This window comes from Trachypithecus francoisi, unplaced genomic scaffold (assembly GCF_009764315.1).
Source record: "Trachypithecus francoisi isolate TF-2019V2 unplaced genomic scaffold, Tfra_2.0 Lachesis_group14, whole genome shotgun sequence".
In the NCBI taxonomy this organism is placed as follows: Eukaryota; Metazoa; Chordata; class Mammalia; order Primates; family Cercopithecidae; genus Trachypithecus; species Trachypithecus francoisi.
The window spans coordinates 32,555,891-32,578,926 of record NW_022681459.1 but is presented as its reverse complement, the minus strand read 5'-3'; the positions used below and the strand labels follow the sequence as shown (position 1 = coordinate 32,578,926).

At 56.0% G+C, this 23,036-nt stretch overlaps 2 protein-coding genes and 1 pseudogene across 2 annotated transcripts; 1 reads left to right on the top strand and 2 right to left on the bottom strand.

Annotated features, from left to right (window-relative positions):
* Positions 1-15,789, top strand: part of LOC117095912 — a 35,947-nt pseudogene extending 20,158 nt beyond the window's left edge.
* Positions 15,664-17,359, bottom strand: LOC117095913 (uncharacterized protein C6orf132 homolog). Its single transcript, XM_033232732.1, has 2 exons — positions 16,162-17,359; positions 15,664-16,107 (listed from the first exon to the last, which is right to left on the bottom strand). Exons 1-2 carry the CDS (start codon positions 16,397-16,399, stop codon positions 15,671-15,673), a joined length of 675 nt encoding a protein of 224 aa, XP_033088623.1. The 5' UTR covers positions 16,400-17,359; the 3' UTR covers positions 15,664-15,670.
* On the bottom strand, positions 15,788-20,147 carry LOC117095911 (coiled-coil domain-containing protein 188). Its single transcript, XM_033232731.1, has 10 exons — positions 19,595-20,147; positions 19,391-19,498; positions 19,203-19,307; positions 18,928-18,984; positions 18,785-18,844; positions 18,616-18,680; positions 18,403-18,448; positions 18,080-18,129; positions 17,648-18,005; positions 15,788-15,909 (listed from the first exon to the last, which is right to left on the bottom strand). The coding sequence occupies exons 1-9, from the start codon at positions 20,084-20,086 to the stop codon at positions 17,831-17,833; spliced, it is 1,158 nt and encodes a 385-aa protein (XP_033088622.1). The 5' UTR covers positions 20,087-20,147; the 3' UTR covers positions 15,788-15,909; positions 17,648-17,830.
* Positions 20,148-23,036: the final 2,889 nt, after the last annotated feature.

Sequence of the window (23,036 nt, the reverse complement as noted above, 5' to 3'; positions counted from 1 at the left end):
TTGGCCATGACTAGTCAGAGTCATTTCCCTGAGAAAAAAGAAAAGAGAAGTTTTTTGGTTTTTTTTTGAGACGGAGTCTCACTCTGTCTCCAAGGCTGGAGTGCAGTGGCTGGATCTCAGCTCTCTGCAAGCTCCGCCTCCCGGGTTCATGCCATTCTCCTGCCTCAGCCTCCCAAGTAGCTGGGACTACAGGCGCCCGCCACCTCACCCGGCTAATTTTTTGTATTTTTTAGTAGAGACGGGGTTTCATCATGTTAGCCAGGATCTCGATCTCCTGACCTCGTGATCCACCCATTTCAGCCTCCCAAAGTGCTGGGATTACAGGCTTGAGCCACCACGCCTGGCCAAGGAAATGTTTTAACTAGTGACATGGGCTTGGGTCAGTTTCTTTCCAAAACAGATAGGCTTTCTCAAAACCACCCTTGCAGGGGTAGGAAAAACAAACTTTCTGCTTTTGGTATTAAGCACCTTTAGACAGTGTGGCGTGTGGACAGTTACGTAAGAAAGTCGTAACAGTGATCGCTTCGCCTTCCCGTGGCCAGACTGCGCACACTTCATTTCTCATCTTCAGGTAGGGTCCTTTCACCCCGTTTTACAGCAGGGAAACTGTTCCAGTGAGGTAAAGGGCCAGAAACCCAATAATTTGCAAAGCTAATGACTCCAAATCCCATGAGATAAATGTTGAGGGAGCAAAAGGAAGAGGAATGGGGCAGAAAAAGATAGTATGAGGCAGGGAAAAAATTCACAGGTGGCAGCCTGAACCGGCCAGAAGCCATCAAGTAAATAACCTGACCACATAAAGTTCAAACAGAATTTATCTTTGCATACTGCATGACTGAGTGGAATGACAACAAACAGGTGTAGGGGCGCATTTGTGCAAATATATTCGTGATGAGAACATCGTTCTCAGGCCAGCGTGGTGGCTCCCGCCTGTCACCCTAGTGCTTTAGGAGAAGGAAGAAGGATTGCTTGAGGCCAGGAGTTTTAGACCAGCCTAGGCAACATACTGAGACCCCGTCTCCATAAAAACACACACGAAAAACAACAAAATCGATTTTGCATTACTTACTATAATCACAAAAAAACGAAGAAGAAACCAGAGGCATTGAGAGGGGCCTAGTTAAATAAGTTCCAGTACACCCAAACAATGAAATACCATGAATTTGTGGGTTTTAAAAAATAAGGTAAATGTTGAGGATGAACTCGTCCATGAAGTACACTTCACCTCGCTCATACAAACAGTAACTGCAAATGGGTCACTCACATGTTAAACATCAAACTATAAAATTTTAGGGGAGAAATTCTTTTTTTTTTTGAGACGGAGTCTCGCTCTGTCGTCCAGGCTGGAGTGCAGTGGCGCGATCTCAGCTCACTGCAAGCTCCGCCTCCCAGGTTCACGCCATTCTCCTGCCTCAGCCTCCTGAGTAGCTGGGACTATAGGCGCCCGGCTAATTTTTTGTATTTTTAGTAGAGACGGAGTTTCACCATGGTCTCGATCTCCTGACCTTGTGATCCGCCCGTCTCGGCCTCCCAAGGTGCTAGGATTATAGGCGTGAGCCACCGCGCCCGGCCACAGGAGAAATTCTAAGAGAAAAAATGGAGCCCTAGAACTAGGTAGAGATTTGAGACTTGACACCAAAAGCATGACCCCTCCAAGTATGGATACATCAGAATTCGCCAACATTTAAAACCCAGGCTCTGGGAAACACTGGCTTAAGAGGATGAAGTGAAAAAGTACAGACCAGGAGAGAAGACAGGCATTCCTGGGAGATACTGCGGGTTCAGTTCCAGGCTCCCACAATCAAAGCAAATAGGGAAATAAACTCTGTTACCCAATGTTTTCCTTTCCCAGTGCATGTACACGTTATGTTCACACTATGGTGTAATCTGTTAAGTATGCAATAGCATTATGTCTAAAAACCATGCACGTTCCTTAATTTAAAAATACTCTCTTGGGCAGGATGTGGTGGCTCACGCCTATAATCCCAGCACTTAGGGAGGCCAGGGCAGGTGGCTCTCTTGAACTCAGGAGGTCAAGACCCGCCTTGGCAGTGTGGCAAAACCCTGTCTCCACAAAAAAAAATTAGCCGGGTGTGGTGGTACATGTCTGTAGTCCCAGCTACTAGGGAATATAAGACAGGAGGATCGCTTGAGCCTGAGACGTCAATGCTGCAGTGAACCATGTTTGTGCCACTGCTCTCCGGCTTGAGTAACAGCACAAGACCCTGTCTCAAAAAAAGAAAAAAGAATATTGGTTTGCTTAATGAATTGTGATACAAAAAAAAACTTTGCTAAAAAAAATGCTAAGGATTATCTGAGCCTTTAGAGACCCTCTGCATAATCTTTTTGATCTTTTTGCTGGTGGAATCATGCCATGAAACTGATTGGCTGCTGACTGATGGGGATGGCGGTTGCTGAAGGATTGTGGGGGGAGGTGGTGCTGTGGCAATTTCTTAAAATAAGACAACAATGAAGTTTGCCACATCGCTTGACTCTCTTTCACAAAAGATTGATCTGTAGTTTTGTAATGCTGTAGAACTCCTTTCAAAATTGAAGTCAGGGCTCTCAGATCCTGGCGCGGCTTTATTAACTGAGTTTATGCACTATTCTAAATCCTTTGTTGTCCTTTCAACAATGTTCGCAGCATCTTCCCCAGGAGTAGATCCTATCTCAGGAAACCACTTTATTTGCTCATCCCTAAGAAACAACTCCTCATCTGTTCAAGTTTGATCATGAAATCACAGCAATTCAATACCATCTCCAGGCTCTACTTCTAATTCTTGGTCTCCTGCTATTTCCCCCACATCTACAGTGACTTTCTCCACTAAGTCCTGAACCCCCAAAGTCATCCATGAGGGTTGGAATCCACTTCTTCCAAATTCCTGTTAATGTGGCTAGTTTGACTTCATCCTATTTGATTACAGATGTTCTTAATGGCATCTAGAATGGTGAATCCTTTTGAGAAGGTTTTCATTTTACTTTTGACCAGGTCCATCAGAGGAATCACCATGTATTGTAGCTACAGCATTATGAAGTATATTTTTTAAATAACAAGGTTTGAAAGTCTTTGATCCATGGGCTGCCGAATGGATGTTGTCTTAGCAGGCATGAAAAAACACTCATCTCCTTCTACATCTCCAGCAGAGCTCTTGGGTGACCAGGTGCGTTGTCAGTGAGCAGTAATCTTTTGAAAGGTATCCTTTTTTCTGAGCAGTGGGTCTCAGAGTGGGCTTACAGTAAACCATGCTGTAAACAGATGTGCTGTCATCCAGGCTTTGTTGATTTTTTTTTTTTTTTTTTTTGAGACGGAGTCTTGCTCTGCCACCCAGGCTGGAGTGCAGTGGCCGGCTCTCAGCTCACTGCAAGCTCCGCCTCCCGGGTTCACGCCATTCTCCTGTCTCAGCCTCCCGAGTAGCTGGGACTACAGGCGCCCGCCTCGTCGCCCGGCTAGTTTTTTGTATTTTTAGTAGAGACGGGGTTTCACCGTATTAGCCAGGATGGTCTCGATCTCCTGACCTCGTGATCCGCCCGTCTCGGCCTCCCAAAGTGCTGGGATTACAGGCTTGAGCCACCGCGCCCGGCGCTTTGTTGATTATTTATAGAGCACAGGCAGAGTGGATCTGGCACAATTCTTAAGGGCCCTAGAATTTTGGGAATGGTGGATAAGAATTGGCTTCCATTTAAAGTCACCAGCTGCATTGACCCCTAACAAGAGAATCAGCCTGTCCTTTGAAGCTTTGAAGCCAGGCATTGACTTTCCTTCTCTAGCTAGGAAAGTCCTAGATTGCATCTTCTTCCAACAGAAGGCTGTTTTGTCTGCATTGAAAATCTGTTGTTCAGTGTCACCACTTCATCAGTGAACTCAGCTAGATCTTTTGGGTAATTTACTGCAGCTTCTACATTAGCACTTGCTGCTTCATCTTGTATTTTTATGTTACGGAGATGGTTTCCTTCCTTCATCTCATAAGCCAACCTCCTCTGCTAGCTTCAAATAGTTCTGCAGCTTCCTTGCCTCTCTCAGCCTTCATAGAATTGAAGACAGTTAATGCTTTGTTCTGGATTAGGCTTTGTCTTAAGGGAACGTTGTGTCTGGTTTTATCTTCTAACCAGACCACTAAAACAAAACCTTTTCCCATATCAGAAATAAGCTGTTTCACTTTATTACCATTTGTGTGTTCACTGGAGTAGGACTTAATTTCCTTCAAGAACTTTTCCTTTGCATTCACGACTTGGCTAGCTGTTTAGTGCAAAAGGCCTAGATTTTGGCCTCTCTCAGCTCTCAACATGCCTTCCTGGCTAAGCCTAATTATTTCTAGTTTTGGATTTGAAGTGAGGGATCCACACTTGAACACTCAAGAGGCCGCTGTAGGGTTATTGATTGGCCTGGTTTCAATATTGTGTGTCAGAGAATAGGGAAGCCCAAGGAGAGAGAGAGACCTGAGGGAACAGCTAGTTGGTGGAGCATTCAGAGCACACACAATATTTATCCATTAGTTCACGGTCAAATAGGAGTGCAGTTCGTGGTACCCCAGAACAATGACAATAGTGATGTCAAAGATCATTGATCACAGATGATCATAATACATATCATAATAATGAAGAAGTTTGAAATGTTGTGAGAATTACCAAAATGTGACAGAGACCCAGAGTGATCACATGCTGGTGGGACGATGGCGCCAGAAGGTTTCCTTGATGCAGGATTACCACGGCCTTCGATTTGTGAAAAGCAGATTGTACAATACAGCAAAGTACAATGAAGCAAAGCATAATAGGATGAGGGCTGCTTGGATTTGCAAATTTCAGGTCCAACCAAGTGCTAGTATCTAGAATGTACCAAGAACTCTGAAAATGCAACAGCATTTTTTGAAAATCCAAATACAAAATAGACACAGGACACTAATAGGCATTTCACCAAGAGTATATACAGATGTCAAGTAAGCACATGAAAAGATGGCCGCCGTCTCACCGGAAGGTGTCATTATGAACCGAATGTATATGTCCCCCAGATTCATATGTAAAAGTCCTAATCCCCTGTGTGGCTGAACTTGGAGTAAGAAATAATTCATTAAGGTTGAATGAGGTCATAAGTTGGGGTCTTGATAAGACAGGATTTGTGTCCTTGTTAAAGGAGACCCCAGGGAGTTGGCTCCCATTCTCTCCACCTGCACACCACATCCTTACCAACGCTTGTAATTTCTGTTTTTGTTTTTTTTTTTTTTTTAATAGTATTCATCCTAATGGGTGTGGTGTGATGTCTCATTGCAGTTTTGATTTGCATTTCCCTAATGATTCATGATGTTAAGCATCCTTTGAAGTGCTTGCTGGCCATTTGTATACCTTTAGAAAAATGTCTACTTAAGTACTTTGCTTTTTTTTTTTTTTTGAGACAGAGTCTCACTCTTATCACCCAGGCTGGAGGACAGTGCTGTGATCTCGGCTCACTGCAATATCCGCCTCCCAGGTTCAAGTAATTCTCGTGCCTCAGCCTTCCAAGTAGCTGGGACTACAGTCATGCACCACCATGCCCTGCTAATTTTTGTGTTTTGTGTAGAGATGGGGTTTTGCCATGTTGACTAGGCTGGTCTTGAACTCCTGACCTCAAGTGATTCATCCTCCTCGGCCTCCCGAAGTGCTGGGATTACAGGTGTGAGCCACAGTGCCTGGCTGCTTTGCTCATTTTTTAAATTGGGTTGGTGGATTTTTTGTTGTTGAGTTTTAGTAGTTCTCTTTATATTCTGTTTATTAATCCTTTATCAGGTATATGATTTTAAAATATTTTCTTCCATTCTGTGGGTCGCCTTTTTACTCTGTTAATAGTGTATTTTGATGCACATAAAATTTAATTTTCTTGAAGTCTAATTTGTCTACTTTTTCTTTTGCTATTAGTGCTTTTGGTGTCATATGCAAGAAATCGTTGCCGAATCCAATGTCATGAAGCTTTTCCTCTAGGAGTTTTATTGTTTCAGTCTTACATTTATATCTTTGTTCCACTTTGAGTGAATTTTTGTATATGCTATTAGGTAAAGATCCAGCTTCATTCTTTTGCATGTGGATGTTCAGTTTTCCCAGCACCAATTGTTGAAAAGATTGTTCTTTCCCCCATTAAATGGTCTTGGTACCCTCATCAGAAATCATTTGACTACAAATCTGGGCTCTCTATTCTATCGGTCTCTATGTCTATCTTTATGCCAGTACCACACTGTTTAAATTACTGTAGCTTTGTAGTAAGTTTTGAAATCAGAAAATGTGAGTTTTCTAGCTCTGTTCTTCTTTTTCAAGATTGCTTTAGCTATTCAGGGCCCTTTGGTATTTCATATGAATTTAGGATAGGTTTTCCTATTTCTGCAAAAAAAAAAAAAAATCATGGTATTTTGGTGGGGATTGCATTACATTTATAGATTGTTTTGGGTATTATTGATGTCTTAACAATATAAGGTCTTCCAATCCATGAACATGGAATATGTTTCCATTTATTTATGTCTAATTTTCTAAGTTTTGTACTTTTCATTGTACAAGTCTTTCTCCTCAGTTAATTCTTACTTTTTTTTTTTTTTGGAGATGGAGTTTCGCTCTTGTTGCCCAGGCTGGACCCCATCCGGGGTCCCTGGGCTGGAGGGTCCCATCTTTGGAACAGAGTGGGACTAGGGGCCATTCCAGAACAGTGCCCAGGAGAGAATGGGCTCTGAACCGGCCACCCAGCCCCCTCCTGCTGTGTGTGACTCTGTGCGGAGTGCATGGCCTCCCACCTCCCGGCCTGTTTGAGGGCTTCTCCCCTCCCCTCTCTGCTGCCTGGTCCCCTGGAGCTCTCCCTTTGCTGCCATGGGGCTCAGTTAAAGAAAAAAACTGATCCCAGCAGATGAGGGGAGGAACAGCCTGGCTGGGAACAGAGGTGGGCATGGGGGGATGTTGTCTCCCCTGATGCGCAGGCGGGTGGCTGGGGGAGCGTCAGGGGGGCGTGGATGAAAGCTCAGAATCCAGCTTGTGGGTCCCAGCTCTAGACTTCCCGACTCCCAGGTTCCCCAAAAGGTCTGTAGTGTCCTGGGCACCCAGGCCCCGATCTCAGATGGAGGGGGCACAGTGTCTCCCACAAGTGGCTCCGCCCCGCCTCAGGGGTCCTCACACACACCCAGGGCCTCTGGAGTGGGCAACTCGTGTATCCTCCACCTCCCTCAGCTCAAAACCAGGGCAGGTTCGAAATGCCTGCTCACCCTTCTTGACGCCTGCTCAGCGGAGCCCCAGGTTGGGGGTGGGGGTTGGAGGTGAGGCAGCCTCTGGCCTCACTGGAGGGAGGTGGTGGGCTGAACAAGCTGGCAAAGGACATGACCTACAGGGTGGGTTTGAGGTGGGGAGCGATTCAGGCAGATGCCTGTGTGGCCCTGCTGACCTAGCCCTGGCAGGGTGTGACAGGTCTGCCCAGCTCTGAGGGCACAGCTGTCTCCAGTCTCCAGCTCACTCCTGATCCCCAGGGCTACGTGTCCAGAAAGCCTGGGAGCTTGGATCAGCTGGACACAGATGGCCTGTCCTTCCAGCACCCTTGGTAGGGCTTCCTAGGAACTGGTTGGTGTAGACTCTGGGCAGCAGATGGCCAGGCTTTGCCCACAGGGTCCCTGGCTCCTCCCATGAGGTCACCCCATAGAACTGACTGTGCCCCTATCAAGCCCTCCCCGCTAGCCCCTCACTAGCCATCAGCTGCTCCCCCTCTCTTGCCCTTGCCCGTTGGGCCCTGGGGGGGGTGATGGCTCCACGGTCGCCTGCCCAGAGGGTGCACCACTCCCCATGCTGCCCCCCACCTGGCTACACCCTGAAAAATGTACCTTACCAAACCCTCCCACATGTGCAGCCTGAGAAGTGGACTGTGTCTTGCTGGCAGCAGACTAACCAGCTGCCTAGCCCTGCTCAACTCTGCTTCTGCACCCCTATAACTCCCTGTCAGCGCTGGGCCACACCTAACCAGCCAGCCAGCACCCAGAAGGGGGCCCAGCTTCCAGAGAGGAGGGCGCTGGCCAGGGTGCTGACCGAGGTGGCAGACACAGCCAACCAGCCCGTCCCTCAGCGCTCCCTCTGCAGGCCTCCGCCCTGTTCCCACTGCACAGAACTGTAGGCAGGTAGAGGCCCAGGCCTCAGCCCAGAGCAACAGGAAACAGCTGGGCTTGGTGGCTGGAGAGGGTTCCGGTGCCAGAAGCCTCCAGGACAGCCGTGGCTCCCCATTTCCTCCCATGCCCATCCCATGCCCCAGAATGGCCACTTTGGCTGCTGCAGGAGGGGTGGGAGGGGCTTCAAACCTATGAGAGAGGGGGTGGGGTCACAATCTTCAGCTGTAGTGGGCCGCTCTGGGTCACTGATAATTGAAGTGACGCCTGCGCAGTAAGCACAGAAGTGTCTCTCAAGGCCTCTCTGCGAGCACAGAGCAGCCTGAGACTGGAGCCTGGTCCATCCCAGCGCTGTCCTCAGACTGATGGCCAGTGCCACGTGACTCGTCTGAGGATGTGATCCATCCCTGTGGTGAGAGCTCAGTTCCTAGTCCGGGGGCTGCTGTGTGCAGGGACCCTGGAGGAAGAATCTTGTTTGGGGGTCAGGCCTTAGCCTCCCACTGGCTCTGTGAGCTTTGCCTGAGGTTCCCCATCTGTGCAATGGGTGACGACGTCTTGATGTGGCTATGGGAGGACCCGTTGAGCCACAGCAGGGGCCGAGATGGTGGCACTTGGCAGCCAGTACCCCCTGGGGAGGTGGCAGTGTGTGCACAGCCCACCCCTTCAGGAGGCTGGGGGCAGAGTGGCTGGGGGTGTCTGGGCCCCACCTCACCTTCTGTGTGGCTGGGAATAGCATGCACTCCGCAATGCCCTGGTAAGCCTAGGCTGGGACAAGGGTGATAGGGATAAAGCAGGCCAAGGTGATGAGGGCCACAGAGCAGCAACCAGAGATGTGTGGGCACACCAGGCAGAGGGCCCGGCCTGCCCAGCATGTCTCCGCCCCGCGAAGCTGCCTACCACTGGGCTGAGATGGGAGCACCAGGGCTCTGGTAGGTCCTCACTTCCTCTGGACAAGGCAGACAGGCCACCAGTCTTGTACCCCGCTCATCTCCCTCAGGGCCACCTCCACAGCCAGGGTCAGGCAGAGAGCACAGGGCTGCCCAGTCACCAGGTCTCTGTTTCATATCAGCAGACCTGGGCTCTGAGGAGGGCCATCAAGGCCTCAGGCTGGCCCACTCCATCCTTGAGTCAGGGTTCTTCAGACTGACACAGGCTGGCCTGCAAGACGTTCATCTGCATGGTCCTCTCATGCAGGGTGGGCTTGGGGAGGACCCAGCCCATCTGAGCTGACTCCCAGCACTCGTCCAGGTACGGGGCAGCCTGGCAGTTGTCTGAAGACCCCGGGATGCACTTAGGAGCTCATCAGTGAGGCCTGGTGGGTGCCCCAAGCAGAAAGCAGAGAAGGGACACGTGCACCCCTTGGGGTGTGCGCAGGGGCGTCACTGGGTTCTCTGGCCCCATACGCCCCCTCCCCTGCCCCGTGGGGGTTGGCTTGATAGAGTGGGGGATACTAAGCAGGTGGCCTCCGAGAGCCTCTTCTGGGTTTGGAGTCCACATTCCGCAGGAGGGGAGAGGTGGGGAACTCCTGAAGGGTTACAGGTAACATCAGGCCTGGATCCCTTCCCTGGGATGGTGCAGAGAGGACCACAAGGCCCAGGAGGGCCCCCAGAACTCTCTTAAGCCTTGAGCCTGTTTCTTAGTGAAAAATGGGGTGATTGTGCTCCAGAAAGGGGTCTCTGTGCAGGGGGCCAGGGAAGGGGTTCATGGGTTTAGTGAGACCAGGAAGGGAGTGGGTAGGCAGAGGCCATCTCCAGGCCTCAGGACAAAGCACTTGCCCGCTTGAGGAGCAGGCCAACTTAGGCCGCCTCACCTCGGGCCTGCGCCCTGGTCCACTGCAGCCCAGGCCGCCATCCCCTTGGCCTCCTGCAGGGGCCGCTGCCTCTTCAGGAATGCGCCGCCTTTGGGGCCGCGCCACCAGGGTGCACTGGGCTGGCTGAGCGCCTCCTGCAGCGCGCCCGGCTCCTGAAGGCTGATGCCCCCGAGCTCCCAGCCCGCCGCAAGGTCCATCCCCGGCGTGTCGCCGACCCGCCCCAGCTAGCGGGCGGGGCAAGTGGGCGGATTCCTTGCACTTCAAACCACCTGATCCCAGAGGACTTTCATCCTCCTGGCGGCCCACGCCGTGAGCGCCCCGCCAGTCCAGGCCGCTGCCGCCCTCGCTCTGCAGGCACATGGCTAAGCCCAGCCCGAGCCAGGAGGAGCGGAGCGCGCCTAGCCTTGTCCCACGGCCAGACTGGAGCGGCTGGCGCCTGGATGTGGACCCAGCGGCGGGGAGACCCAAGGCGACTTTCGGTCCCCAAGGCGCCCGCCCGATCCCTACGATGAAGAGGGCGTCTGCTGGAGGTGAGTGTCCGTGGTGGGGGCCTGGGCTGGCAGTCAGGCTCTTGGATGGGGAAACAGGCAGGTTAGTGGGAGCCTAGAAGAGGCGGATGGGGCAGGTAGAACCATAGAGATTCCTGGTAGGACCTTGCCTGTGTGCACCCACAACTGGGAGCCACGGAGGGGAGCAGGGTGTCCTGGAAGGGGCTGGCGTGGGACGTCCAGGCTTGGCGTCTGTCCCTTGGCCAGCATTGACCTAGGCCAGGTGGGCATCTGCCCCCAGGAGCACTGTGTACCGGGATGCCTGCAATTCCACCTTACAGAGTGGAATTAGTCACTCTGTAAGGCCTGTGGGAAGGCTTTGGAAGACTTGAGACCTGCTTGAGAAAGCACATTTTTCTTCCTTGGGTTGCATGAGTGCTCTGTGGTCACTGGAATGGTGGGCCACGCAGGGCGGTCTGTGCGGTGATCAGGAACGCTGAACAGCCCCAGGGTGCCATCCTTTCTTCTGGGCCACCCTGAGAGGCAGGCCTGTGGCTAGACCCCATGCACCTAGACCTGTCCCATCCCTAGGGACTTCTCCCCTCAAGACTGATGTTCTTTCTGGAGAGTGTCACATGGTGGAGCAGTAAGTCTGGGCCTTCTTGGCCAAGGGTCTGAGTCTGCAGGTATGCAGGGGCGGTGCCTCTCAGGAGGAGGCAGCTCTGCTTGGAGATGAGGGCTCTGGGTACGTCATGTTCCTGGGACTCTTGGGTCCAGTGGGGGACTTGGGTCTGGTTGGCCAAGTCCATTGAGCCCACATTTGCCCTGATCCCTTTCTGGCTTTGTGGTTCCTGAGGCTCTTGTCCTTAGCCCAAGCCCATGCCCATATGCCCATCGCAGAGGCTAGACGAGGCTCATCCTCCCTGTGGCTGCCCTGAGTGGTGGACCCTGGGGCTGCATGGCTCAAAGGGTGGAGCCCTGGGTGTCTGCAGTAGCCAGCTGTGGCCTCCCTCCTGCTGCAGAGCCCCTGCCCCTCAGCCATGGATGCTCAGGGACAGGGCCGTGGGTCACTGTGTGGCTCTTATGGCTCCTTGAGGCCCAGTTCCTGAGGCCACGGTGCCAGGTGTGGCCCATGTGGGTGCTGACTGGCAGCTGCAGGCAGGGTGGCAGGCGGGCAGTGGTGAGAATGCCTTCTCTTTACAGGTTCCAGGCCCTGATTCCCTGACCCTGGGGGACGACAGCATCTGTAGCCTGAACTTTGTGTCTGAGCCAAGGCTGGACCTCCCTGACTATGGGCCCGGGGACCTGCACGCAGCCTACCAGCCATCCCCGTCACTTAGCGCCTCTGATGCCTTCTCAGCACTTTGCACTCCCTGAGCCTCAAGGCCTCAAGCTGGCGGGGCGGGGACGACGTGGCTCTGCAGCCCCTGCGCTCCGAGGGTGGACCCCCCAAACGCCCCACTGTAGCATCTTTGCCCCCCATGCACTGCCCAACCGCAACAGCAGCCTGTCCTATGATAGTGTGCTCAACCCTGACCCACCTGGTGGCCACGCCTGCCCCACCCATCCAGCAGTTGGCGTGGCCAGATAGCACTTACCCTACCTGCACCCTGGGGCAACAGGCGACCCACCATGGCCCCTGCCCCGCAGCTTCAGCCCTGTGCTGGGCCGCCGGCCCCGGAGCCCTCGCCTGTGCACTACAACAACCTGTCCAGGGCCATCATGGCATCCATCCAGGAGCACAAGGACAGGGAGGAGCATGAGTGCCTGCTGCGCTCCCAGGACAACTCACTTTTCGGCGACTCGGGCGTCTGTGACGCACCCAGCTTCTACACCCTGCAGCAGGCCAGTGTGCCGTCCCAGGGCCCCCGAGGTTCCGCGCTGCGTTACCGCTCCAGAGAGGACCTTGTGGCTGGGCCCGGCTTCGGCGGTGCCCGCAACCCTGCCCTGCAGACATCACTGTCCTTGCTGTCCAACCCCATGAGCCGTGCACCTCGGATGTCGTCCTCCCTGCAGGCTGATAAGGCCAGCAGCAACACCCTGGGGCCCCGGTCCAGCAGTGACTCACACAGGTCACTCACACGCCAGGGCCTGCCCTCCCTGACAGGCACTCCTGACTCACCGTCCTACGTGGGTCCCAGAGGTGTCGCTTTCATCCACATGGACCTCCCAGAGCCACCACCCTCGCTGGCCGTGCAGAGGTGGGTGCCAGGAGGTGCGGGTGGGCTTCCTGGCACAGGGCAGCTGTCCAGCCGTCTGCAAGGCCCCTCTTGGCTGGGCACTCGTAGGTCATCCCAGGGGCCTGAGTTTTTCTCTGGTGACGGGACAGGGAGGATGTGCCTCATCCTGCCTTGAAGGCCCTGGCTAGCCCGTGTGGCCCAGCTCTGAGGATGTCCTGGGCACGCTCTGGGGACAGGGTATGAGAATTTGTGTCCTCATCCCAACAACTCGTTCCCCCAGAGCTGGCGTAGACCCAGCACGTGGGAGGCCATGGGGCTTCTCCTTGGGGGAGGTGTCATGCGGCAACCTGGGCCTCCTTTAGGCCGTGGCTCTGGCTTCCTGGGTCACAGTGGCCCTGTCCACCCAGGGTTCTCCCTGGGTCTGCTTTGCAGCGTCTCTTGGAGACTGGGGCTGAGGACATTACCTAGCTGCAAAATGTGCCACCAGGCCCTGGCCCTCCCTGTGGGACATAGTTCCAGGAAGCAGGGACTTCCCTGTTCGTAGGTGGGGAAACTGAGGACTGGAGAAAGCAGGTGTGCTCCAGGCACCCAGTAGGTTGGTAACTGAGAAAGCAGGGTCAGCTGGCTTGCAGGCACAGGTCCAGGTAGGAGAACTGCACACCTGCTGGGGCCAGGACCCAGGCCGCGGTGCATGGTGTCCTCATGGCGTCTGTTGCCCCATCTGGGCCTGGAAACTTCAAGCACAGGCTCAGGTGTTTCCCATCGTCAGATGCAGCCCCAGGGGGAGAGCCCAGCCCAGCCTAGGCCAGGCCACTTGGCCACAAAGGGGCTGAGGGCACAGCAGTCCATCCAGCCCTGAGCAGACCTCCCCTACCCCACAGGGTGGGAGTCTGTTCAGCTTTTGTGGAGTTGGGGAGGAGGCTGCCATTGGCAGTGATAAATGGGGAGCCCGAGACCTAGAAGTGGGCAGTACTGCAGCCAGACAGGGATCGCAGCCCTGGGACAAAGGGCTCTCACCTCAAGAAGGTTTAAGCAGCAAGGGTAGGGCTGCTGTTGGTCAGCGCTGGTGGGCAGGAGGGCAGCCCCTCGTTTTCCTGAGAGAGAGCAGGAATGAGGCTAGGCAGAGTGACCAGGGTCCCAGTGCAGGGCAGGACAGGGGCTCCGGTCAGTGTCCACCTGGCTGCCCCATGCTCTCTGTGGCCAGTGCTGCCAGCTAGGAGGGACCCAAGGACCCAGGAAGGTGGTAGCAGTTCTGACGACATCTGTCTGTCCTGTGATGGCACAGCTGCTCCCCAGGCAGGCTCTGCATCTCCCGCCTGCTTTCCAGGTGAACCCTCCGAGCCCAGAGGGCAGGGACTGCCCTGGGCCCCCACGACATGGTTACACCAGTCCACGTCCGTGTCGTCTGTGTCCTGCTGCCTCCTCCGTCCTCTGTCCCGATGCATTCCTGTGTTCACCATGTGCATGCGTGGATGTGCTTGTTTTGATGCAGGAACCACCCTCAGCTGAAGACTCCCCCAGGTAAGCTTAATGGGCAGTCCCCGGGTCTGGCCTAGCTGGAACCTGCCACGGGCCCCCCAGGGCCCTCTGCCAGCCCTATGCGGCACACGCTGGTTAAGAAGATGTCTGGGCCGGGCGCGGTGGCTCAAGCCTGTAATCCCAGCACTTTGGGAGGCCGAGACGGGCGGATCACGAGGTCAGGAGATCGAGACCATCCTGGCTAACACGGTGAAACCCCGTCTCTACTAAAAAAAACTACAAAAAACTAGCCGGGCGAGGTGGCGGCGCCTGTAGTCCCAGCTACTCGGGAGGCTGAGGCAGGAGAATGGCGTAAACCCGGGAGGCGGAGCTTGCAGTGAGCTGAGATCCGGCCACAGCACTCCAGCCTGGGTGACAGAGCGAGACTCCGTCTCAAAAAAAAAAAAAAAAAAAAAAGAAGATGTCTGGTTGCCGGGCGCGGTGGCTCAAGCCTGTAATCCCAGCACTTTGGGAGGCCGAGACGGGCGGATCACGAGGTCAGGAGATCGAGACCATCCTGGCTAACACGGTGAAAGCCCGTCTCTACTAAAAAAAAAAAAAAAAAAGATGTCTGGCGTGGGTGGGACCACGTACGAGATCTCAGTGTGAGGACTAACCACCACCCATCTGCTGTGGTGCCACAGGGACAAGGACCCCACAGCGCACCCCCCCCACCAACTTTTCTGCCCCAGGGACACGAGGCCACCTTAGCCTGGTGTGGACCCATCAGCGGGAGAGAGTGCCATGCCTCCACAGCTTGCCCCAAGCGCTCTGCCTGCCCGTCCACTCATCTGCCCATGGGGAAGTCGGCTCACTGGGTCAAGGGCCACTGGGCTGTTCTGTGTCTGTGCCCGTCCCATGGCTGGGGCAGTGAGGGGCCCCAGTCAGCCTCTTTGAGGCACCCTCTCTCAGCCAGGCTTGGCCCACTCCCATCACCCATGCACCCCAGATCATCGCCAGGCCAGCCCCCAACAGCCCCCTTACGGACGGGTCCCAGAGATGAACAGAGGCATCCAGAGCCACCGCCTTCCTTCCAACACAGCCTGTGGGCTCCCGGACCGAGTGTCCCCCGCCAGGCTACTCCTAACTAACGCGTTGCCTTTCACAGACCCCGCTGGAAGCTTGTAGCTTGGCAAGGCCGATGCTTCTGCCCTGGCCTGCTCTGGGTGGTGGTGGATAGGTGGACAGATGGCTAGCCGTGTGTCAGTGCTCCGGCCGCCGCTGTCCCTTTCATCAAAGCCTTAACCTTTGCTTCATGCTCTTGTGGGAGGCGACGGGGGGCAGGCGGGAGCAGGCACGGGGGTGATGCTGCCACAGGGGGCCAGTGACACCCAGAGCCCCCTCCCCAGCCCTCAGGCCCTCCCTGCCAAACTGGAGAACCCTGCCCCAAGGCATGCCACGTCCCCAGCCCTGGCCTGGCTGCGGTGCTTGCGCCGTGGGAAAGCACACTGGGGAGGGTCCGTGCTTCCCTTGGTGTCAGGGATCTGAGAGTAAGCACACGACAGCGTCCGCTTGCGTTGTGTCTGTTTTATGTTTTTATATCTACATCTATATATCTATAATTTTATTAAAAAAAAGAAAAACTTATTTTGATTCTTTCCTTGGGCAAGACCAGGGCTGTTGCTGCAGGACCCCCAGAGTTACGGGGGGCAGAGGCCGGGCCCCGGAAGAGGGGTTGGCTGCTGTCTGGTGTGCAGGGGTAGGTGGGTTCCTCAGGGGCATTTCTGTGGACTTGGGCTGAGTCAGAGGCTTGGGAAGAGGGCATGGCCGATGGTTTGTGGCTGGGAAGTGTGAGGGTCTCTTGCCTTGGGTCTGCATCAGTTCTGGCAGTGATAAGGTGGGGGAAAGACTTTGGTCTGCCGCTACCCACAGGGGAATCCCAGGAACCCAAGAGCTTGGCGAAATGAAGTGTGGGTGCATAGGGGCCACATGCTGGCTCAGGGCCATGTGGGGGCCGCTGAAACTGCTGGAACTCTCCTGCCTGACAAATGCCAGGGGCAGGGCTGAGGGAGTGTGAGGGATGCGCAGCTGTTCAGGGCTGAGACAGCCTGGGCTGGGGCTGTCCCATTGTGGGAGGGGTGCGGGCTGTAGGGCCCCGAAGCTGGTGCTGTGCTGACCACCTTCTGCTTCTCTCTCACGGACGCCGCGGCCCACAGGGAGCGGATTGGCACCTGTACCTGTGGGTGGGGGCAGCGTGACCAGCCTTGGGTGCCTCCTGGGCTGCACCTTTGCCACCTTGGCCACCTGGAAGACCGCCCACCGCTGCGGGCCCCCTGGAGCCCGACCACCTGGGGCGCCCCCACGTGGGGCCATGTGCCGCCTGCACTTGGCTACCTAGTCTTTTCCCCCAGCCTCTTCGGGCCCTAGCAGGATGACAAGTAGGCAGCTCTGGGGCCTAGGACAGCCCAGCTGGGGACCCAGGAGGTCAGACTGCCATGGATCCTAGGGCAGGGCTGGAGGTGAGCTGGGCTTTCTTCTCCACCAGCCACAGCTTGACAGACTCCCAGCCTGCCAGGGCCCGAGACCCTGTGTCCACATGACCTCAGGAAGTCCCTCACCTGCTGCAGGGTGTCCAGCACCCCACAGGGGGCAGCCCCAGAGCTGTGGGGACCAGCACGACCTTTGTCCAGCCTCCCTGTCCAACCAAGCACTTTAGACTAAGCCACTTCCTCCTCGGGGAGCCCAGGCCTCCGTGGGTTGGGCTGGGTTGGGGGGGGTCTCAGGTTGCCCCCGAAGGTCTCTGCACTCCTCCTGCCCTTCCCCTGACACATGAACAGATGCCTTAACTTTGTGGAGCTGCCAGCCTGGTGAGCCACTGGCCCCTGCCTGCCACCAAGGTCCTGTAGTCATGGCCAGCTCTGCCTGGGCCCCACTGGGGCTGCCTGCACCCAGAGACGATGCTGCTGGGAGCTCAGAGGGCCTGAGGCCCAAGCCCTGTGTCCTCCAGCAGTGGTACGGCCTACAGCAGGGTGGCACTCTGGCCAGCCCTTCTCCGGCACAGGGTCCCCGTCCCTGGGTGCACCCTGGGCTGCGGCTCTATTTCTCCCATTTGGGGATGAGAAAGCCGCAAAACTCTTCTCTGTTGTTCTTAAGGGCACCCCTGCTAATGAATTCCCCAAATAAAATTTTTGGTGTTCATCTCCACAGCTCTGTCTACCAATGTGGCCCCCTGTACCGGACAGGGCCCTGGGTTGGGGAGGTGACAGGACCTGGGCAGGGCGGGTGGCAGCTAGGCAGGGAGGGGAGTTGCATGAGGGGCATGAGGTCAGTGGATCATCATCAGGTTCAGCACTGGAAAACCTGACCTCTGAGGTCCCCGGGAAGGCCTGGCCCAGGGGGCAAGACCTGAGGATCCCCCGGTCCTCACTGCTGTTGCCTTTCAGTGGAGACCTTCCTAAGACGCCTTAGGGGTCAGGGCCCTGTGCAGAGGGGCTGCCTTCTGGAGGGCAGGTGGGATGTGGGGTGGGAAGCCAGCCCTGAGGCTGGGGTCTCCACCCTGACGGACCCTTGTTGTCGGGTGGCTCGGTGTCCCTCCCCCAATTTCCACAGAGACATGCTCACCGACCACATATGTCATGACTCTATGTCCAGCCACAGGCCCAGCCCTCAGGACAGACCCCGCCTCCACCCTTCTCTGTACCTCTTGGCAGGGATGGTGCGCAGTGGTGCCGACATGGCCACTGGGCATCTGGGGCAGTGCTGGTCGCCTGGCCGCCTCCTCGCTGGAACCGCTGGGCCCCCGGCCTAGGACAGGAGGCCATCCACCTCGAGGCGCAGGAAGGGGTCCAGCAGGGCCCGGAGCTTCCAGACGGTGGCACGGCTCAGCAGGGGCGGCACCAGCCCCTCGAAGGGTGTGGGGTTCACCACGTACACATAGGCGCCCAGCAGGGCACTCAGCAGCAGCCTCAGGGTCCGTAGCCTACGGGTGCTGGCAGTCAGGGGCAGGGGTACGCAGGGGGCCTGGGGGCTGGTCTCTGCCGCGCAGTCACCTACCAGAGCTGGCCTGCCAGGCTCTTGGAGCTTCCCAGCTTTGGCCTCCCTTTCTGTCGGGGAGGGGCTGGATCAGAGCCCACCCCGAGGGTCCAGGCTGAGGGCAGGGATCCCTGGCTTTGGGAAACCCTCCTCAGACAGGGGTCCCCCCACCGCAACCCCGGCCCCTTCCTTCTGGACAGGCTCCTGCAGCCTCTTTTCAGATGCCCCCGCCCTGGGCCGCCCTCCTGGAGCCCATTTCTCCCCCTCGCCCAAGTAGGGCCCTGGGTGGGGAGGCTGGTGTCCAGACCCAGAGTGAGGCGTGGGGGGCTCACTGCCATGCTCACCATCTGCTGCTCCTTCCTGGCTCGAGTGCGGCACTGGGCCCGCTCCCTGCAGGGGACTCACTGTCAGGACCCCATGCCCTCCACCCCCAGCCTGGCACCCACCCCCTGGCTCAGTGCTATGGAGGTGGGGGGTCAAGGATGGGTCTGCCCTGTTCTGACCAGGACCCCTTCCGAGACCTTGCTCAGCCGGCCTGGCCCCTGCCCCCACGTCACCTGAGTATCTCCAGCTGGATATCCTCCATCTGGTCCAGCACGCCCCGGATGTCCTTCTTGAGGTTCTGGGGGCCAGAGGAGGTAAGCACAGCAGGCCCATGGCCCCACCCTCCCCGGCCTCTCGCCTGTCTGGCCCCATCCTTCCGGGTGCTGTCCTGTGGGGACCTACCAGGAGGCCCGTGGCCTGGTTGTTCAGGGCCATGTGCATCTCAGCCACGCTGTCCCACACCTGGGGGGAGGTGGGGTCACGCCTGAGGAGCAAGACCCACTGGGTGGGCCCCCAGCACCCCTCCCCCTCAACCAGGCAGGCACCTCTGTGATGACCATCTTCTTCCTCTCAAAGCACAGGCGGATCTGCTGCAGCTCATTCTGAGGGTGGGGCCAGGGGTGGGCTTGGGCAGCATCAGCAGGGTGGCTGGTACCTCCCTGCCGGGCCCACTGGCCTGCTGCACAAAGGTTCCTCCCCCACAGCCCCTCCCGCAGGCCCACCTGCCTGCTGCATGAAGGTTCTTCCCCACTGAACCCCCCCAGGCCCACCGGCCTGCTGCACGAAGGTTCCTCCCCCACAGCCCCTCCCCCAGGCCCACCTGGGACTGCTGCACGAAAGCCTCTTGCCCCTGGCACAGCTCCCGCCGCAGCAACTGCAGAGGTGCCCTGTTCCCCAAGGGCTGTGTGCCAGCTGGGTCGGGGGGCTGTGGGAGAGCCCCCAGATCAGCCCCAAGGCTGTGGGCTAGTGGGGCGTTGGCTGCATGCGGTCCCTGGGCCCTGTACTTACCCAGGTAAGAGCAGTGCAGCTTGAGTGTTCAGGACACAGGGGCAGGAACTGCTGCCCTGGCCCTAGGAGGGCCCCCAGCTGCTCTCGAAGGTCCTGGTTCTGCCTTTTCTGGGGGTGGGGGGCAGAGAGAGGGGACTGCCTGTTATGGCCGCTCCTGGAGCTGGGGCTGGGGCAGGGGTACCAGGCGGTGGGTGGGGTGCTCACCAGGCTGTGGTTCTCCTGCTCCAGCTGCAGGAAGGACTGTTCTGCAGAGCCCAGCGGCTCTGCAGAAGCCAGGGCCCCTCCCTCTGGTGACAGGGCTGGGCATGGGCAGGGTCTGGGCTCTGAACCAGTGGATCCCCCCTGCCTGGGAGCCCCCTGGTTCGACCCTGGGTGCAGGGGCCAGCCCCACCCAAGCCCTGGCTCCACGTCTCCTTGTCTTGGCCCCTCAGGGTCTCTCACTCTCTGCTCCTGGCTGGACAGAAAGAACCCAGGAGCCTCGCCCTCCACTCTGGGCCCCCTGCCCCCTGCCCCTGGGACTGGGAAAAGTCTCTGGGACTGCACTGAGTGAGCAGAGGAGATGGGGCCCAGGCATGGCCACCCTGCAAATCCCTGGCAGGGCTGGTCCAGGCATTCTCCACGGCTGCTGGAGGCTGGCGCTGGGGGACACTGGGGGTGGGGGTGGCCACAGGGTCCCAAGGTTTTCAGCCCCTCCATCCCTCCCTGCAACCCCTTCCTGACCCTGGGTCCAGGCTCTGGCCTGTCCCAACCTGCCACCCTCTTACTGAGGGCTCTGGGTGACCCACTGGCTCCCAGGCTGCCCCAGGCAACAGTCACAAAGGCCTGGGTGCAGCCAGGGAAGTCACAATGGGCCCCTCTCACCTGGTTCTGAAGTTGCCCCGCCTGATGACTTCACTGCCTCTGACTCACCGACCCACCATGTGAGTTTTTTTTCTTTCTTTTTATGAGAAGGGAATCTTGTTCTGTCACCCAGGCTGGAGTGCAGTGGCACAATGATGTCTCATTGCAGCCTGCAACTCCTGGGCTCAGGCAATCCTCCCACCTCAGCCTCCCAAGTAGCTAGGACTACAGGTGTGTGCAACCATGCCCGGCTAATTTTTAAATTTTTTTGTAGAGATGGGGGTCTCACTGTGTTGCCCAGGCTGGTCTCAAACTCCTGGCCTCAAGCAATCCTCTTGCTTCAGCGTCTGAAAATGTTGGAATTACAGACGTGAGCCACTGCACCTAGTCTGGTTGTTTTTCTTAAGATGTAAAACAGATAATACACACACACACACACACACACACACACACACTGTGGATTCCAAAAATATCAAACAATAAAAATGGCTTCCAAGCCTTTCGCACCTCTGTCTCCTGTCCCTGCAGCCAGGAGCCCTCCTCTTTAAGCTCCTCCTGGAGGTGGGCTGCCATCCCCTGCCCCTCGTTCCCACTGAAGAGGTCATCCCGTAGCCCAGCTTTTCTTTTCACCTGATGGATCTCTGAGGTTTTAAAACATTCTTTTCTAGCTATGTATTGAACACTTAACTTTCTGCCAGATCCAGTACATGCCATTGTTACCCTCTCTTTACAGGTGGGGAAGCTGAGGCAGGAAGCCCTTTAGTCATTTGCCAAAGGCCACGCTGTTACCAGTGGGACCGGATTTGGATGGCTGAAGAGCACTCATCCAACAGTGGGGTTGGATTCATGCCCCGGGCCCTTTCCCTCCTGCTCCCTGGTGCTCCTCACACCATCTGCCCTGCTGCCCCTCACTGCCCCTGAGTCCCAGTGCCCATGTCCTCCTCCTTGAACCCCTCAACCCTCAGTTAACCCTCAGAAAGCTGGCTTGGAGAAGTCCTCATGTGGTAGGAACAGAGCTGTTCCCTCCTCTCCCAGTGTCCTGGCCCCACTGCAAGGTAACTTCAACTCCTACATCAAGATGCGGGTGTCTCCACCGCTGGGCTATGGGCCAGTCTCAGATGCACTTGACCAGTGGGCTGCTCCTAAGCTGCTGTGGGCAGAGGTTGGCACAACACTTGTGCGCTGGGCCTGGACCTTTCTTGCTTGGCTCTGGGGACTGTCTTCCATGCAGGAGGCCTGGGCTGGGCTGCAGGATGAGAGGCCATGGGGCAGGAGAGGCTTCTGTTGTCCCAGCCCGTCCCCAGCTGCCTGAAGATGGGTGGACAAGCCAAGACCCCCAGAGAACCAGCCCAGACAGCCAGCCAAGTGGCTGGCCATGTACTGCTGAGCCCCAGGCTGTCATGGTGGTTTTGCCACTGAGTTTTGGAGTGGGCTGTGACGTGGGAGGAAACACTGAGAGCCTTGCCAGGCGTGGCGGCTCATGCCTGTAATCACAGCACTTTGGGAGGCCAAGACAGGCGGATCATGAGGTCAGGAGATCGAGACCACCCTGGATAATGACATGGTGAAACCCCATCGTTGTGGGAAGTCAGGGACTCTGAATGGAGGAACCGGCTGAAGCCACAGCAGAAGAACATAAATTGTGAAGACTGAGGATGTATGTTGCTTCAGGACCCTGTGATGATTGTGTTATCTGTACAAATTATTTGTAAAACGTGTTTGAACAATATGAAATCTGGGCACCCTGAAAAGGAACGGGGTAACAGCGATTTTCAGGGAACAAGGGAGATAACCATAAGGTCTGACTGCCTGTGGGGCCGGGCAGAACAGAGTCGTAAATTTCTTATTGCAGAAAGCAAATAGGAGAAATATCACTGAATTCTTTTCCCAGCCAGGAATAACCCTGGGAAAGGAATGCATTCCCAGAGGTAGGTCTATTGATGGCTGCGCTGGGAGTGTCTGTCTTATGTGGTTGAAGATAAGGGATGAAATATGCCCTGGTCTTCTGCAGCGCCCTCAGGCTTGCCAGGATTAGGAAACTCCAGCCCAGCGAATTCTAGTCAGACTGGTTGTCTGCTCTCGAACCCTGTTTCCTGTTAAGATGTTTATCAATGACAATGCGTGCCCAGCAGGACATAGACCTGCATCAGTAATTCTGATTTTGCTCTGGTCTTGTGATCTTAACTCTGCCTCTCTGCCCTTGTGATCTTTTATTGCCTTTGGAAACGTGATCTTTGTGACCCACTCTTCTATTCATACACCCCCCCACTTTTGAAATCCCTAATAAAACTTGCTGGTTTTGCAGCTCAGGTCACCATCACGGTCCTACCAATATGTGATGACCACCGGAGGCCCAGCTGTAAAGTTTCTCTCTTTGTACTCTTTCTCTTTATTGATCAGAATGGCTAACACTTAGGGAAAATGGAAAAGAACCTATGTTGAAATACTGGGGGCTGATTCCCCCAATACCCTGTCTCTACTAAAAATACAAAAAATTATCTGGGCGTGGTGGCAGGCACCTGTAGTCCCAGCTACTCAGGAGGCTGAGGCAGGAGAATGGCGTGAACCCAGGAGGCAGAGGTTGCCGTGAGCTGAGATTGCACCACTGGACTCCAGCCTGGGCAACAGAGCAAGACTGTCTCAATAAAAAAAAAAAAAGAGAGAGGCCTCACAGGCCTAAAATCATCTTACCCTGACCTCACGCCTGCTGGACATCAGGCTGGGGAGAGAATCAGGGGTGAGGGCATTTTCCCACAGGACTGGAAGGCCGGTCATGGTCCTCAGTGGTGAGATCTGGCCAGGCTGC